The sequence below is a fragment of the Stegostoma tigrinum genome, chromosome 23, assembly GCF_030684315.1.
Source record: "Stegostoma tigrinum isolate sSteTig4 chromosome 23, sSteTig4.hap1, whole genome shotgun sequence".
Taxonomy (NCBI): domain Eukaryota; kingdom Metazoa; phylum Chordata; class Chondrichthyes; order Orectolobiformes; family Stegostomatidae; genus Stegostoma; species Stegostoma tigrinum.
This window is the reverse complement of record NC_081376.1, coordinates 18147212-18162219: the sequence shown is the minus strand read 5'-3', so window position 1 is coordinate 18162219 and position 15008 is coordinate 18147212. Positions and strand designations below refer to the sequence as shown.

At 40.4% G+C, this 15008-nt stretch overlaps 1 protein-coding gene across 2 annotated transcripts in view; it reads left to right on the top strand.

Annotated features, from left to right (window-relative positions):
- ints1 (integrator complex subunit 1) overlaps positions 1–14797 on the top strand; it is a 107825-nt gene extending 93028 nt beyond the window's left edge. The window contains exons 42-48 of one of the 2 annotated variants that reach the window (XM_048552169.2): positions 345–472; positions 1624–1736; positions 2908–3021; positions 5687–5757; positions 10758–10849; positions 12574–12683; positions 13452–14797. In XM_048552169.2, the coding sequence (XP_048408126.1) occupies positions 345–472; positions 1624–1736; positions 2908–3021; positions 5687–5757; positions 10758–10849; positions 12574–12683; positions 13452–13567 (744 nt within the window). In that variant the 3' untranslated portion in view covers positions 13568–14797. The other variant, XM_059653933.1, reaches the window with a different exon arrangement.
- Positions 14798–15008: the final 211 nt, after the last annotated feature.

Sequence of the window (15008 nt, the reverse complement as noted above, 5' to 3'; positions counted from 1 at the left end):
TATGTTCTGCAACAGGCCTTTGCACTCTGGTTTAGGGCGAAGAGATCAGATCAGATCAGATTAGTTGCTATTTGACAATTCCTGACCAAATGTCTAGTTGGATGCTGAAGTAGGAATCTAACTCGGCTGCAGTAATAAGCAGTTATCTAGTCTGAAGTCATACACTACCACAATTTAGATCTGAATAGATAACAGTGCTGGAAGGTGGCTGACAGCTGTGGAAGAGTATCACAGCTTAAATTGAGGAGGACAATACATGGGTAATTGTTGGGGGGAATAAGTATCGCAGCTAAGAATAAAAACACTGACTGTCTTTGGATAATTTTGAATACTCTTTCTAACAGAATTATGGGAAGTACTCCAGACTGATTGCTTCTTTCATCAATAAATGCGTGCATTTTATTCACAAGTTTATAACCTACAATGCAGCAGCAGCTGTTCCATTCCTTCAGAAGCATTCAGATGTGCTCCAGTGAGTATTTTGTTTGTTTTATTAAAAAATGAATAGTTGGAAGGAGGGATTAAGAAAGAATGCACTATTTAATGAGTCCTTTTGTTTTTATTCACTCACGGGACATAGATGTTGTTGGCTGGGCCAGCATTTATTACCCATCCCTTGTTCCTGTTTAGAAGGTGGTGGTGAGCTGCTGCCCTGAACCGCTGCAGTCTATGTGCTATAAGTAGACCCACAAAGCCCTTAGGGAGGGAATTCAAGGATTTTGATCCAGCGACAGTGATGGAACAGAAGATGTATTCCCAAATCAGGATGGTGAGTGGCTTGGAGGGGGCTGCACTTGTGCTTCTGATGGCAGTGGTTGTGGATATGGAAGGTTGTAATCTAAAGTGCCTCTTCTCTCCTGAAACCGTGCTGAAATGTTTCAGAACGTAGATGGGTGAGTGAGTTGGTTTTCTACTTCTCTGCAATACCTGGATGGCCCATTCCCAAACTAGATATCCAGCGCGATTGTGAAATCAGAAGATCTCTTTTTCACTACGTCTCAGTGTATGTAGGAAATACACGGAATGTAATGCCAACATCACCTGCCATTGCCACGTGTTTGACTTCGAATAAGATCAGGGAAGGGGCAGCTAATTGCATGGTGCTTGAACAGGGAATGCCATTAATTGAGTGTCTGAGGTCGGGTTTGAGAGCACAGAGTAAATGATCACTGACGTAGTCGGAAATTGTTTGGTTTTTTCTAAGCCCGTGTTATGGTGCAGTTGTAAAGGAAGACTTGCATTTAAATCGTGTATTTCAAATGTTGCAACATGCCACAAGAAGTTCACAGGATTCTGTTGATGCAAAGCAAGCCCATGTCTATGGTCTCCCACAGTGAGTTGATCAGTCTGCTGTGCCTTGCATGAGGTATATCTCAAATGCTGACCGGCCTTCGCCCAGCTGTGACCAGCTTGGCAATTGCCTGGATCTGTTGTACTCATTTGTCAGTGTGAACACTGGGGGTCCTGGAGCAGGCAAGAAATCGTCTTTTAAAAATATGAGCCGTTGGAGGATATCTGCCTCCCTTCTCCAACCTGTCCCATTCCCTAAACCCTACCCTACCAAGACACAAAATCTCTTTTCTTCAAAGTCATGCGTTTGTTTTTTTTTGACATTTGATACAGTTACCTATCACGGGAATATCCAGAGATGGCTCTGCTGAAGTCCCTGCTGGCTGGATTAACACTTCCAACTCGGAGTGGACTCATTGAGGAGAATGCAGAGGATGAAGATGGTGGTGAGTTCTTGACCCCTCATTAATTAAAATAATAATAATCAAGTGTTTTGAGCTATTGGCAGTAGTGGGTGGGACGAGGTTTTTTTGTACCTATTAAGGAATAATCTCTGTAACAAAGTCCAGCTCTATCGTTTGAAGTACTTCATGCATTTTTTCATGCAAGTGTCCTTTTAAAACACTTGTAATCTAGGACAATAAAACAAAATAAACCAGAAGACTTGCATTTATTAGCCTCTTTGTGACGTTGGCCCTCCTCAAAATGTTTTATGCCATTGTATAGTAGAAAAAATAGCAGCCAGTTTGCATACAGCAAGCTCCATTTATCAGTGATATGCTTTTTGTCTATGGTGATGCAGTTAAGGCCAATAATTGCCCAAGACACTGAGGAGAAATTCTTCTTGGAAGTACTGGCAAAGAATCTTTTCTGCTGACTTGTGTTGCTTCAGTTTAACCTCTCATGCTTTGGTTGAGACTTTTGGCAGTATAGCACTCCCTCAGTACTACAGTAGAATGCCAGTTTTAGCTTTAAGCCTCTGAAGTCGTATTTGACTCCAACCATCCAGAACTAAGAGTGTTAGTCACTGAGACGACACTGGTGAATTGAAATTGCCGAAACTCACTGTATCTCTACAAAGTCTGCCTACTATTGTACTCAATTAATTACTTTGAATAGCCACATCTGTTGTGTCAGCCAATTTAATTGACAGCAAGAATCAGGCAGTTTCTTTCCTTTCTCTTGCTCTTTCGAACCCTGGAAATAGTTGAGCTTTATTTATTTAGTAAGGAAGCCAGCTGCTGACTATAAATGATGTCCTTGACAGTGTCTAAGCTTTAAGGTAAAACAAAGAACTTCAGAGCTGGAGATCTGAAACAAAAACAGGAATTACTAGAGAAACTCAGCAAGTCTGGCAGCATCTCTGCACAGATACTGCCAGATTTGCTGAGTTTCTCCAGCAATTTGTTTTTGTGCCCAAGCTTTACTTCATAAATGGAATCAGAAGCAAGGAGAAGAATTAATGTAGAGAACTTCAGGCACAAGCCGTGTCATTTTTCAGTCTGTGATGAATCGTCAAGCAGAAGCTTTCAACCCAGAGTGAGGAGCTTGTGTTTGATACCTCTCTTGTTTTCTAATTGCATGTTTTTTAAAAAAAACCCTCTCTCGCACATACAGAGGAAGAAGCTTCAGGCTCCCTCCCACTAGTCAGCTTTTCTGCTATAACACCAATAACCTCAGCTGAAGTGGCACCATATCTCCAAAAGATTGCAAGAGGCCATGCCCTAGAAGGTAAGCCCTTCAGTGTAACCTGCAGGTTTAAACAGAAGCTGGAAAGATACATGAGAGAGAAAGGAAAAAGAATGTGATGATAAGGTAGACCAATCAGCAATGCGTAGTCTGCCCTTTACATTAAAAAATTCTTTGTATTTTTGTAGCACATTTCACATTGAAGTACTTTGAAACATGGTCAGCAGTGAAATGCAGGAGCTTAATGTAAAACAAGGACAATTTTATAGAATGAAAGGGACCCTCTTGTACTGTGGATTGCAGAACTGCACATAGTGCTGTAGCTGTGGCCTAAACAACATTTTATGCAGTTCTAGCACTATCTCCCTGCTCTTCAACTCTATGCATATAGAATATAAACTCCTTTCTGCAGAGCCTTAATATGGGCCTTTAAGTTACTACTTGAGTAAAGTCACCACTGTGTTACTGTACTAGTAATCTTGAGTTGCGAGTTCAAATTCCAGCGTGTCAATTGTGGAATTTAAATTCAGTTCATTAAATATATCAGGAGTGAAAAGGTGCTATTGTAATTTTGGCCGTATAACTATTGGCTTGTTGTAAATATCCACCTGTTTCACTAATTTTCTTTAGGGAAGGAAATCTGCTGTCCTAACCCAGTCTCGTCTTTGTGTGAACCCAGACCATGCCAATATAGTGATGCTTAACTGCCTTCTGAAGTGGCCTAGCAAGTCACTCGGTTGTGTCAGATTATTAGGAGATAATGTAATGATTTATGAAATAGTTCAGTGCCACATTCTAAAGTGCAGTCAAAGATGACCTATCCGGCAAATGAACAGGTAACATAAAGTGCAGCCCAATCAGCTGACATGGCCCTAGGCTACCAAAATTGGCAGGACACATCTGCAGAGATGAGCCTGGCAGCAGTGTATTTTCAAAGGCAAGATGCTGTAGTTGCTGTTCTTAGGTGTTTGAAAGCAGGAACCTGGAAGGGGAAGCTTGGTGTGGGATGGAAAACGAAAGAGGCTGACAGTCACACTAGTATGCTAAAAAAAACTGAGGTTGAATCAGAATTATGATATTACAAAAGGCAGAAAGATGTTGTCATTCCCAATGTACTGAGTGATATTGCATGCTGTGGGCCTTGTCGGAGCCACATCCAGGGTGAAGGGTTTAGGAAGTAGAGGTGACCTTGTCCCTCTGTTTCTGATCTCTCATCTTATTGTGCGCTACATTGACCTGCATGAGAGAAAGTAGCATGTCATTGAATGTTTAGTGCTGCTTTTGGCTGTTGTGCTTGCCACAACGGAGGAGCAGGAAGTTTGTGGAAGAAACATGAGGGAGGGGTGGGGGTACGCTAGTCTTGATGTTGGAGAGTAAAATGGTGTATGTGGATGTTGGGTGTGATTCCTGAGTGCCAGGACCTCGGGTGGTTGCATGATGCTGATGCTGCATTGAGTAATGTGTACAAGCTGTGTGACTGCATGCGCAGATGTTGGATGTCTGTGACATAGCTGTGTGGACTCTGAGTCCAGACATGGAGAGCTAACTTCCCTGGCCATATCCTTCCTGCCTTGCATGTGGTCATGAATGGTCTCTGTCCCCTCTTTACCTAACCCCCCTCCCATCTCACCTTCCCCCAAATGGGACCGTGGCATCTCTCCTGCTGCCCCCCATCACCAATGTCTCCAACACGCATTCGTCCATCTAGATTGCTCTGTGTGTTTTGATGCTTATTTTTCAAGAATGTTCTTTATGCCAAACCTTTTTTTAAGTACCTCTCCTTTGAGAGGTAGCCTGCTTTTAAGAAAGAGCAATCTGTCTGAATGGCTGATATGCCATGCTGTTTCCAAAATGCTTTGGCAATATTACAACGAGAATACCAGGGCTGGAGACCTGGCTGTTTGCTCTGCAATAATGCAGACCATAAAGCAAGAAATTGTTTAACCAACCTCAATCAAAAGAGGAATAGATAAAGTGAAAATTCAGTAGGCAACCCTCATTTCTAGCTCAGAAATCGGGATGTTTAAAAGCAGCACTTTGGCAGCAGCAAATTGGCAAAAAATTGAAAGAACTGCAGATGCTGGAAATCTGAAACAAGGACAGAAAATACTGGAGAAACTCAGCAGGCCTGGCATCTGTGGTGAGAAATCAGAGTTCACGCTTTGGTCCAGTGACCGTTCTTCAGAACAGGATGGTAAATTGAGTTAGCTGTAGTTTAAACCAGGTCTTTTGTCTTGCTTTAGTTCTCCTACTCTTCCCCTTTTCGTACCCTCATCTGTTCAACTGTATAGATCTTACTGTCTGTCTTTGGGTCAGGTTTAAGCAAGAGACCAACACTTTCTGTCTCCTATTAAAATCAAAGTGAGACTGATTATAAATGTCACTGCACTTTGTCATATATTCCCCACTGTGCAACAACAACTTGCATTTAAATAGTGACATTATTGTTGAAAAGCATTGTAAAATTCTTCTGAAGAGCACTGTCAAAATTTAACACCAAACTACTGAAGGGTAGGTCACCAAAATCTTTTAAAAAGGTCAGCTTTTTAGGAGTGCCATAACTGGAAGAGACCGTGAAAGGATTTGAGGATTAGGATGTGACTTTTTAAAATATGACATTGCCACACCAGGAGCCCAGGTAGATCGATGAGCATTCTGAATGGCTTGATGTGTTCCATACTTAATACGTGTATGTTTGCCTGCTCAGATATTCTGGAAGTCCTGAATGATATTGATGAGATGTCAAAGCGTCGAGTGGAGGTCCTCTTCTTCTTTGCTGTAAGTAGAACATAAACTAATTGTCTCTCAAAGCAAACAAGATTCAACCACCATTTGCCTGCAGCATTTAATTAGCCCTAGAACTGTATAATGCCCTGTATTCTGCTAACAAGTGGAGCTGACTGATTTTGATTGCAGCTAATAATGTCTGTAGCTGTGAATTGTCAGTGAACAGCCTTTGAGAGAAAGCTGTTGTAAATATTGAAACTGTCTGATATATTTGCATTGGCAGCAGTGGTGTGATGTAAACGATACAGTGTTATTGCTTTTTGAGGAGCTGAGTCCTATTCCTTTACCTTTTCTCTCCATTTCTTTCTCTTCTCTTTCACACTCTCTCTCTCACTCGCTCATTCTCTCACTCTGTCACTCTCTGTCTCACTCTCACTGTAATGTCATAAGGCCCATACCACAACAGCTCACAGATCCCAGTTACAACAGTGGTGTCGTTTCCCACTCTCTCTGTTCATAAACTGCCTGAACATTGTACCCAATCCAGTAGAGACCACAGATGCTTCTCTCTGTACCCTCTGAATACTAACCATTGAAAGCTTGGATAGCAGGTTGTGTGCCTCAGTATACAGACTGTGTCCTGTTCTGACTACCAGGATTCACTGGAAGCTGTATAACTCTGGGCTACAGTAGATGTTAGCACATATTGTAACCCACCCAGCAAAAGGATGCTGATTTGGGTGATACACCCAATTTACTACCATATCAATTGTGTGCTGTATTAAATTCAGTAGACAGTAATATCTGGCTGGCTTTAAGTCAATATCTGACACTAAACCTGCTCCCATTTCCTCCTCTTTGAGTTAAATTTTTAGGGATTTAGACTGAAAAGAGGAGAGAAGGTTTTCAGTGAAAGTAATATATAAATCTAAACAGAAACGTCAAAGCTACAGGGCAGAGGAGCATTTAAAATAAACTTAAACAGTGTGTTCAGAAAGAAACAAGATGTCTAATGCATAGTTGAGCAAGGTCAGGTCATGAAGAAAGTTAAAAGTTCAAATTAATGGCATTTTGTTAGACTATATGAAGCATTTGTAATAAGCTGGATTAATTACTACTTTAAATAAAGATAAATGTGTTTGATGAAATAGCCATTACAAAAGTATGATTGTGTGGTAATAACCAAAGTTGGGGACAATATATTCCAATGTACTTGACATTTCTGACAGAAAAACGACCATAAGTTGGGAGTGTGGTAGCTGTGATAGTGAAGGATGACATGAGGACAATGATGAAGAGGGATCTTAGTTTGGATGATCAGAAGGTATCATCAGTATAGTGGAGAAAATAAATAACAGGATCAGAAAGTGCTTTTTGGAGTAGTTAAGCAGTAACAGTAGATATATTGTTGAAGAGGAAATTAATCAAGCTAGGAGAGATATTGTAGCAAAGGCAATGCAATAATTGTGAGACTTCAATCTTCATACAGAATGAGCAAATTAGATTGTCAAAAATAGTTTAGAGAATGAGTTCATGAAGTGAATCTGAAGCAGTTTCATAGAAAAACAATAGTGGAATTAAGCAACAAACAGACTAGTTTGGATTTTGTTTTGTTTGATTGGACAGGGTTAATTGGTAATTGCATTGTGAGGGCTCATCTAGGAAAGGGCAATCATAATATGATAGAATTTCGTATTGAGTTTGAGAGTGACACAAACAAATCTAAAATTAGAAATTGAAATTAAGTAAAACAAATTAAATAGGTATGAGGACAGGTTGGCCAAGGCAAATTGGAAAACTCGATTAAAGGGCATGATTGAATAAGCAATAACAAAAATATAAAGAAACATTTCATCATTCTCAGCAGTTCTACATTCCATTGAGTAATAAAATCTCCATGGGAGAAGAGGTCAATCTGTTGCTAACTAAAGAAGTTAAGGATAGTATTAGATTATGAGAAGAGGCTTATAATATTGACAAGAAGGATAGCCAGACTGAGGATTCAGTGGTTTTAGAGAGCAGCAAAGGTTGAACAAAAAACTCAATAAAGAGGGAGAAAATGGACTGAGGGTAAAGTAACCTCAGGAGAAAGGACCAATTTGAGATATTTACAGGTATATAAAGAGGAAGAGGTTAGTAAAAATAAGTGTTACCTTTTAAAGAATGAAATAGGAGAAATTATAATGGGAATACGCAAGTGAAAGGCTTGTAATAAGTATTGTGTTTGTCTTCCCACATTAAAAGACATTTTAAAAAAGAAACTAGTAGTGAGGAACTAATGGATTAATGAGTGAGGAACTTAAAGTAATCAATATAAGTAAAAGAAAAGTACTGCAGAAAAAAAGCTACAAATTCCTAGGACTTAACTGGTTGGATTTGGGGGACTTTAGGATTCAGCAAAGGAAAATCAATAAGTTAATGAAGTGAAAGTAAAAAGAATATGTGAATATACTTGCAAGAGACATAGAAGAAGATTATAAACACTTCTACTTGTGAATGGAAAGAAATTAGTAAAAGTAAACATGACCCATTAGAGACAGAGTGATGAAATGATAACCAGGAATAAGGGAATGACAAAGACATTTAGGAGTGCTTTGCGTCTGTCTTCACAAAAATATTGAAGAAATCAGTATAAATAAAGAAATAACATTGGGGAAATGAATGGTAAGTAGCAAAAAAAAAACCCCCCCAAACCTGATGACCTGCATCCTAGGTAGCTGCAGCGATAATAAATGAGTTGATTTTGATGTTTCAGAAGTCCTTAGATTCTAGAACAGTTCCCACAGCTTCGAACAAAACAGACATTACCCTGTTGCCTAAGAAAGGAGGGAGAGAGAAGATGCGAGCTACAGGACAGTTTGCTTAAAATCAGCAGTAGGCAAAATGCAAGAATCTGTAAATTTGGCCACGATAAGGGCAGAGGGAAGATCAAAATAAGAGTAAGTCAGGTCAACTCCAATTCATGAAGGGGAAATCCAATTTATAAATCTGCTTTTTGAGGATTTAGTAAGAGGCTAAGGGTGAACCACAGTACATAGCATGTTGGACTTTCATAGAAACAGAGTAAGGTGACACACAAGAGGCCACAGTTTTCACATGAATTTATTTGTCCATTCCAGGCATAAAGCAGGTCAGGAGTATAGCTGTTTAAATCAAATAGAAGGTGAATCTGCTTACATTCCACTGACAGTCCCCATCACCAACTCCAGTTCCCCTGTCCCCCCCATCCCTGGTACCCACCCAGCACCCCTGACTCCTCTACTCTGGTTGCTCACTTCAGCTGAAGTCAGAAATAATGCTTGATAGAGGAGAGAAACTAAAGGATGTTAGGGATCAAGTGGAGAGGAGGCTGAGTTTGTGGATCTAGGGATGCCAGATGCTGCAGTTAAAACCACATCAAATAGAAAATTATTAAAATCCCTACCAGTCTTTGAACTGAAGACGGACTTCAAGGGGCATGTCATCAGCTTGTGATGTCAAGAGCGTAGCTACTTGTGATGATGTTAGATTTTTCTAGCCTTCTTTGTTGGACTTGTGTAGCAGCAGAACATAAGATCCAGGAGAGTGAGTAGGCAATTCAGCCTCTCGAGCCTGCTGCATCATTTAATATGATCATGGCTGATCTCATCTTGGTCTCAACTTCACTTTCCTGCCTCCTCTCCAAAAACTTGTAATTCATTACTAGTTATAAATCTGTCTATCTCCTCCTTAAATTTATTCACCATCCCTACACCACTGTTCTTTGGTGTGGTGAATTCCACACATGCATGACTCTTTGAGAGGAATAATTCCTCCCTTTCTCTGTTTTAAACTTGATAACCTTTAGCCTAGAACCATGATCTCCTGGCCTAAACTACCCCACAAGGGGAAACATCAGCTCTGGGTCGACTTTATCAATCTCTTTAATATCTTATACAATTAGATCTCCTCTCATTCTTACGAACTTGAGCAAGTATAGGCCTAAATAGCTCAATCTCACTTCGTAAGACAAGCCTTTCATCTCTGGAATTAATCTAGTGAACCTTCTCTGAACTGCCTGCAATGAGGTCACATCCATACTGTCAGCTACAGAGAGGTGGATTATAGATATACATGCTGTCATCAGCAAATGCCTGTGCTGTACCACTGACTGTAAGAACTGAGCCTGTATATTGGCATGGATTAAGAATAGTTAACAGACAGAAGACAGAGTGGGAATAAATGGGATATTTTTGGAGCAGCCAGCTGTATCTACCAGTACGAAAAAGATCAATGGCAATTTACAATCTATATCAGCAATGTGGATGGAGTTATGCGCAAAGTTTCAGGTTTGCTGATGACACTAAATGATGAAAAGAAAAGCAAAGGGTCTAGAAGGTCAAAATACTTAATATTTTCTAAGAGCTCCTCCTGACACTTTCTGAAGGCTTGTTTTTTGATATTGGGGTTCTTTGTCTTCAGTAGCTCCTTTATTGTTTTCAATAACACTTTTATTAGGTGATGCTGTCATGTGGTAACATTACCTTCTGTATTTGTGATGATATAAGGGAAAATTGGGCTCAGACAGAAGCAGAATTAGAAGGATTGATCAATATCCTCAGTCATTAATACACATTTAAACATAAAGCGAAACCACATAAGGGAAACATTGATTTCCTAAACATCACAGAGCTTGAAGATAATGGGCATAACTTGAGCAGAAAATGCTGTTTTTTTTTAAAACAAAACTGCTGTAGACTTTTAAGGACAAGAAACCATCCCCCTAAATGCATTTTGATAGACTGGTGGATAGCTAAGCAGTTGGGGGTTTGTCCCTAATGCAGTCTGGAGCTGTGCAGTGTGATTTGTATTCTAGACCTCATGTGACCAGTAGAACAAGGGGAGATAATAACACCTTCACTGGCTTGAACTGTTTCTTGCCTGACCAAATTAGTGGAGGGAAATTCACTTCAGTCTGGAACCCTAAATTATAATCATCTTCTAGACAATGAGGACCATCACCTTTTGTATAGCCTCCCACAATGTGAACTTAGCTGTTGCTGCACTGACAGCTTTCTTGTTTTTTTTTACAGAATGATCTGCAACGGTTAATGAGCTCCCCGGAAGAACTGTCACGAAATGCAGCATTTGCCTTGGCCATGAGGAGTATCCAGAGCAATCCACGGTAAAGGAGGGGGAGAAGGATAGGCATGCAATTGCACAGCATTTACCATGATGCTAAAACACAGTGCAGCCAATGAATTACTTATGGAAGTGTGGTTTATTATAATAAAGGAAACAAGGCGGTCAATTTATTGCAGACCAAGCTCCCTCAAAAGGCAGTGACATAATGACAAGTTAAATGTTTTCTAAATGAGATCATAAGGTGGACAAAATATTTGAAATATTTTCTAGGACACCAAGCAAACTCCCCTGGAAATGTTGAATCCAAGATTAAATTACAAGAAGAGGTTACAGAACTATAGTTGTAGTCTCTGGGAATTTTGGTCAAAGCTTTCCAGATATTTAAGGTAAACGGTAGCATAGGATAGATAGAGAAACATTTATTCTGCTGGTTGGGGAGTTTAGGACTAGGATATAGTCTAAAAACTTAGAGCCAGAGCTTTCTGAGAAATTATGAAACACTTCATTAATAAAAATCATGTTTGAAGTTTGGAGCATTCTCCCATTGGCACAATGGTGCTAGTTCATTTGTTAATTTTAAATCTGATATCCTCATATTTCTGTTAATATTAAGGCATATAGGCCATTAAGTGATGTTGCAGATTAGCCATGATATCACTGATTGGCAAAATGGGTTTGAGGGATTAAATGGCCCCTTCCTTGATTATATTCCTTGTCTAAAATTATGCTGCAGGCTCTTTTAATATTTGACTGAAAAGACATTCGAAACTTTCCTTTAGCCTCTTATCAAAACCAAAGTTAGTAATGTTTTAAGGGTGCCACTCTTTCCAGGCACCACCTTGGACAAGCCAAGATATATGTAAAGAGCAGCGTTGCGTCTGTGTTCTCCCTGTACTGTGCCAGGTGAGACTGTTCAAATGCTATCAGAGACCCAAACTGTTGCAGTTTTGATGAGTAGTTTCTGTATTAGAACCTTATAGTTTTTGAGAAAATTTGTAGCTCAGGTTATGGATGAGGTTGTAGACATGCTCACTGGGCCGGTGGGTTTGGTTGCAAACATTTTGTCACCCTGCTAGGTAACATCATCAGTGCCCCTCCAGTGAAGTGTCGGTGTTCTGTCCCACTTGTTATTTATCTCTCCGGTGTGCTGGGGTGATTGGTATTACTTCCCGTTCTGTTTCTCAGCAGTTCGTACCTGGGGTCTAATTCAGTGTGTTTGTTGATGGAGTTCAGGTTGGAATACCAGGTCTCCAGGAATTCCCTGGCATGTCTGTGTTTGGCTTGTGCGATTATGGATGTGTTGTCCCAGTCAAATTCATGTCCCTTGTTGTCAGTGTGGTCTCTTGGTGGCTAGTTGGTGTTCATGTATCCATATTGTCAATTTTCTTCCAGTTTGACCTAGCATAGGCAAAACCCATCAAATTAGACAAACCACTGAGGAACAAAACGCAAGTAGTACCAAACACCCCAGTAAACAGGGTCAGTAAATAACAAGCATGTCAGAACACCGATGCTTCACCAGAGGGGTACTGCTGATTTTACCTAGCAGGGTGATGAAATGTTTGCAACCAAACCCACCGGCCAAGCGAGCATGTCTACAACCTAGAACCTCATAACACACAGACCTTTGTATGGCCCTTTGCTGCAGCCTCCAAATAGTATCACACAGTATTTCCTGTTTGCTGTATTATGAGACTGTTCTGTCCTCAAAGTAAACACTTACCACTGACTGCGTAGTTAAATTTGTTTGATTTCCTTTTCCAGTACTGCTGCCGATTTTCTTCCAACTTTCATGTACTGTCTCGGTTGTGGAAATTACGATGTGGTGCAGACAGCCCTGAAGCACCTGCCAGAATATGTGCTGCTCTGCCAAGGTAAAATCACTGAATCTTGTAATCCAATCTTGAATTTAATCTATCATGCAAAGAAATCTTTAAATTTAGTCTTTGGTTTTAAGCTACCCACCCCTGTCCCACAAAACCACCAATGCCAGTTCTTCCCCTGCCTTTCTCATGAGCAATGGTGCCATGGAGGAATGAGCCCACCTCTTGTCCCCCTTACTCAAAACCACCACCACTGCACACTTTGGGCACGTAATCATTGTATGCCTGACAAAAGGGACAAACACATACCTACAGTGACAAACACAGCACATGCTGGAGAAACTTAGCAGGCCTGACAGCATCTATGGAGAGATGTTCTGTTTAAAAAAAAGATTTATACTGGACTTGAAATGTGAACTCTGTTTCTCTCTGCAGATTCTGCCAGGCCTGCTGAATTTCTCTGGCATTTTCTGTGTTTGTTTCAGATTTACAGCATCTGTCGACTTTTGCTTTTAGTTCCATAGAAACACACTACATTTTCGGTGGTAACTTCTAATCCTTGGAGTATTAAACTTAACGAAAACATGCGTAATACTCCACTCGAAAATTGAGTAATTGCACAGACTGGGGACCTTCTAAGACTCTAATGTGTAATCTGATGACAACTGTATTTACCTTTCAAACTGTTGGAACTTCTTACATGCATGCAGATACTATCTTGACGCAATTACTGATCAGTTTAATTGCTTTGATTTGACTGGTAGAGTCCTGTCTCTCATTTATGCCAGTCATTCACTCTCTACCGTGTTCTGTTCACAGAGCATGCTGGAGTCCTCTTGCACAAAGCCTTCCTGGTCGGAATGTACAGCCAGCTCGACACAAGCCCACAGATTGCAGAGGCCATGAAAATTCTGCACATGGAAGCCACAACTTAATGATTGAACAGTATAAACAGACTGTGGACTTGGATGGAGATCAAACATGATTGAAAGCAACAGAGAGGAAATATTGTCACCACAAAGTCATTGCAGGCATCTTATACATTCCACAAGGAATCACCAAGAAAGTGTCAATCTATCCAGGATGCCTCTGCTCATAAGGACTTTTCATTGGAGCCCTAGTGCAAATTCCACCAAAGCTACTGGGAATTGCGAGCTAAAGCATTGCGTTTTTTCACATGAATTGAAATGCAATGATTGTTATCAGCCCTTTGCAACATTTCTGAAAGGCACAAAATCAACTTCTCTTCCCTGTTTTTACATTTTTTTTTGTCTTTTTCCTTTTCTTCTCTCTTGCTATCTCTGTCTCCAAGGACAAGCACAATAAGGTGCTGACTAATTATTAAATTCAGTTCTCATTTCCTTTCTTCCCCCTCTCCTTCTGTTTTCCTGTTTTGTACTATTTTCTCATTCGGGTGAGGGCTTGGTGGGAGCATACCTCAATGTCCCACTTTAGTCGAGATGTAGGGGGTTGGTAGCCCAGTTGACTGGATGGCTTGTTTGTGAGGCAGTGTTGTCCACAGCGTGGGCTCAGTTCCTGCACTGGCTGAGATTACTATGAAGGACTTTACTTCCCAACATCTCCTCTCACCTGAGGGAAGATGACACTCTGGTTAAACTCACCACCAGTTGTCTCTGTCTGTGATGAAAGTGACCCTGTGGCTCTCTGGGATTGTGGTGACATTACCTTAACCAAACCTCTCTTCCAAACTAGCAGCTTTTGCCAGTTTATCCTTAAAGCATAAAACTGGGCTCTACCTTTGCTACCTACTTAGAGTTGGGGGCAAAGCTGGCAGAACTGCGTAATGAGACCTGAGAGTCTGAAAATGAAGTGGAATTACAACCCTTCCTAATTATTGCTATCAACATTCACTAGCTTTTTGTAGCCAGGACTTTACAGGCACATTTAAAACGAATAAATCTCTTCAAATAAAACTGTGCTGCCACAAGTCGTTAGACACAACTTTGTTGCTGAAAGGCAGCTTAGAAGGACGGTGCTGTCGACAAGCGTGGAGTTATGAAACACAGGGAAAGGGAGCATTCACTCCACTTAAAATACCAGCAACATGAGACCAACAAGAAAAAGTATCTTGGCTCCTTTACATCTGTTAAAACATTATACTTTTGTTACGAACTTTTTTATAAAAATTGATATTTGACAATAAAGCACCGTGAGTCGTTTTTATTCACTATGACAGGGCAGATTGAGCAGGAAACCTTCACAAAGTTGGCAGAAGCCTGACCATTCACCAGCACGAGCAGGAAGTGAAGCCTTTGGGGAGAAAGTGGGAACAGAATGTTATATCAAAAGTGATGTAATTAAGACTTTGGAGTATTTTCACTAAAGCTGATTGTCATCATTTTTATTATGAAGAAC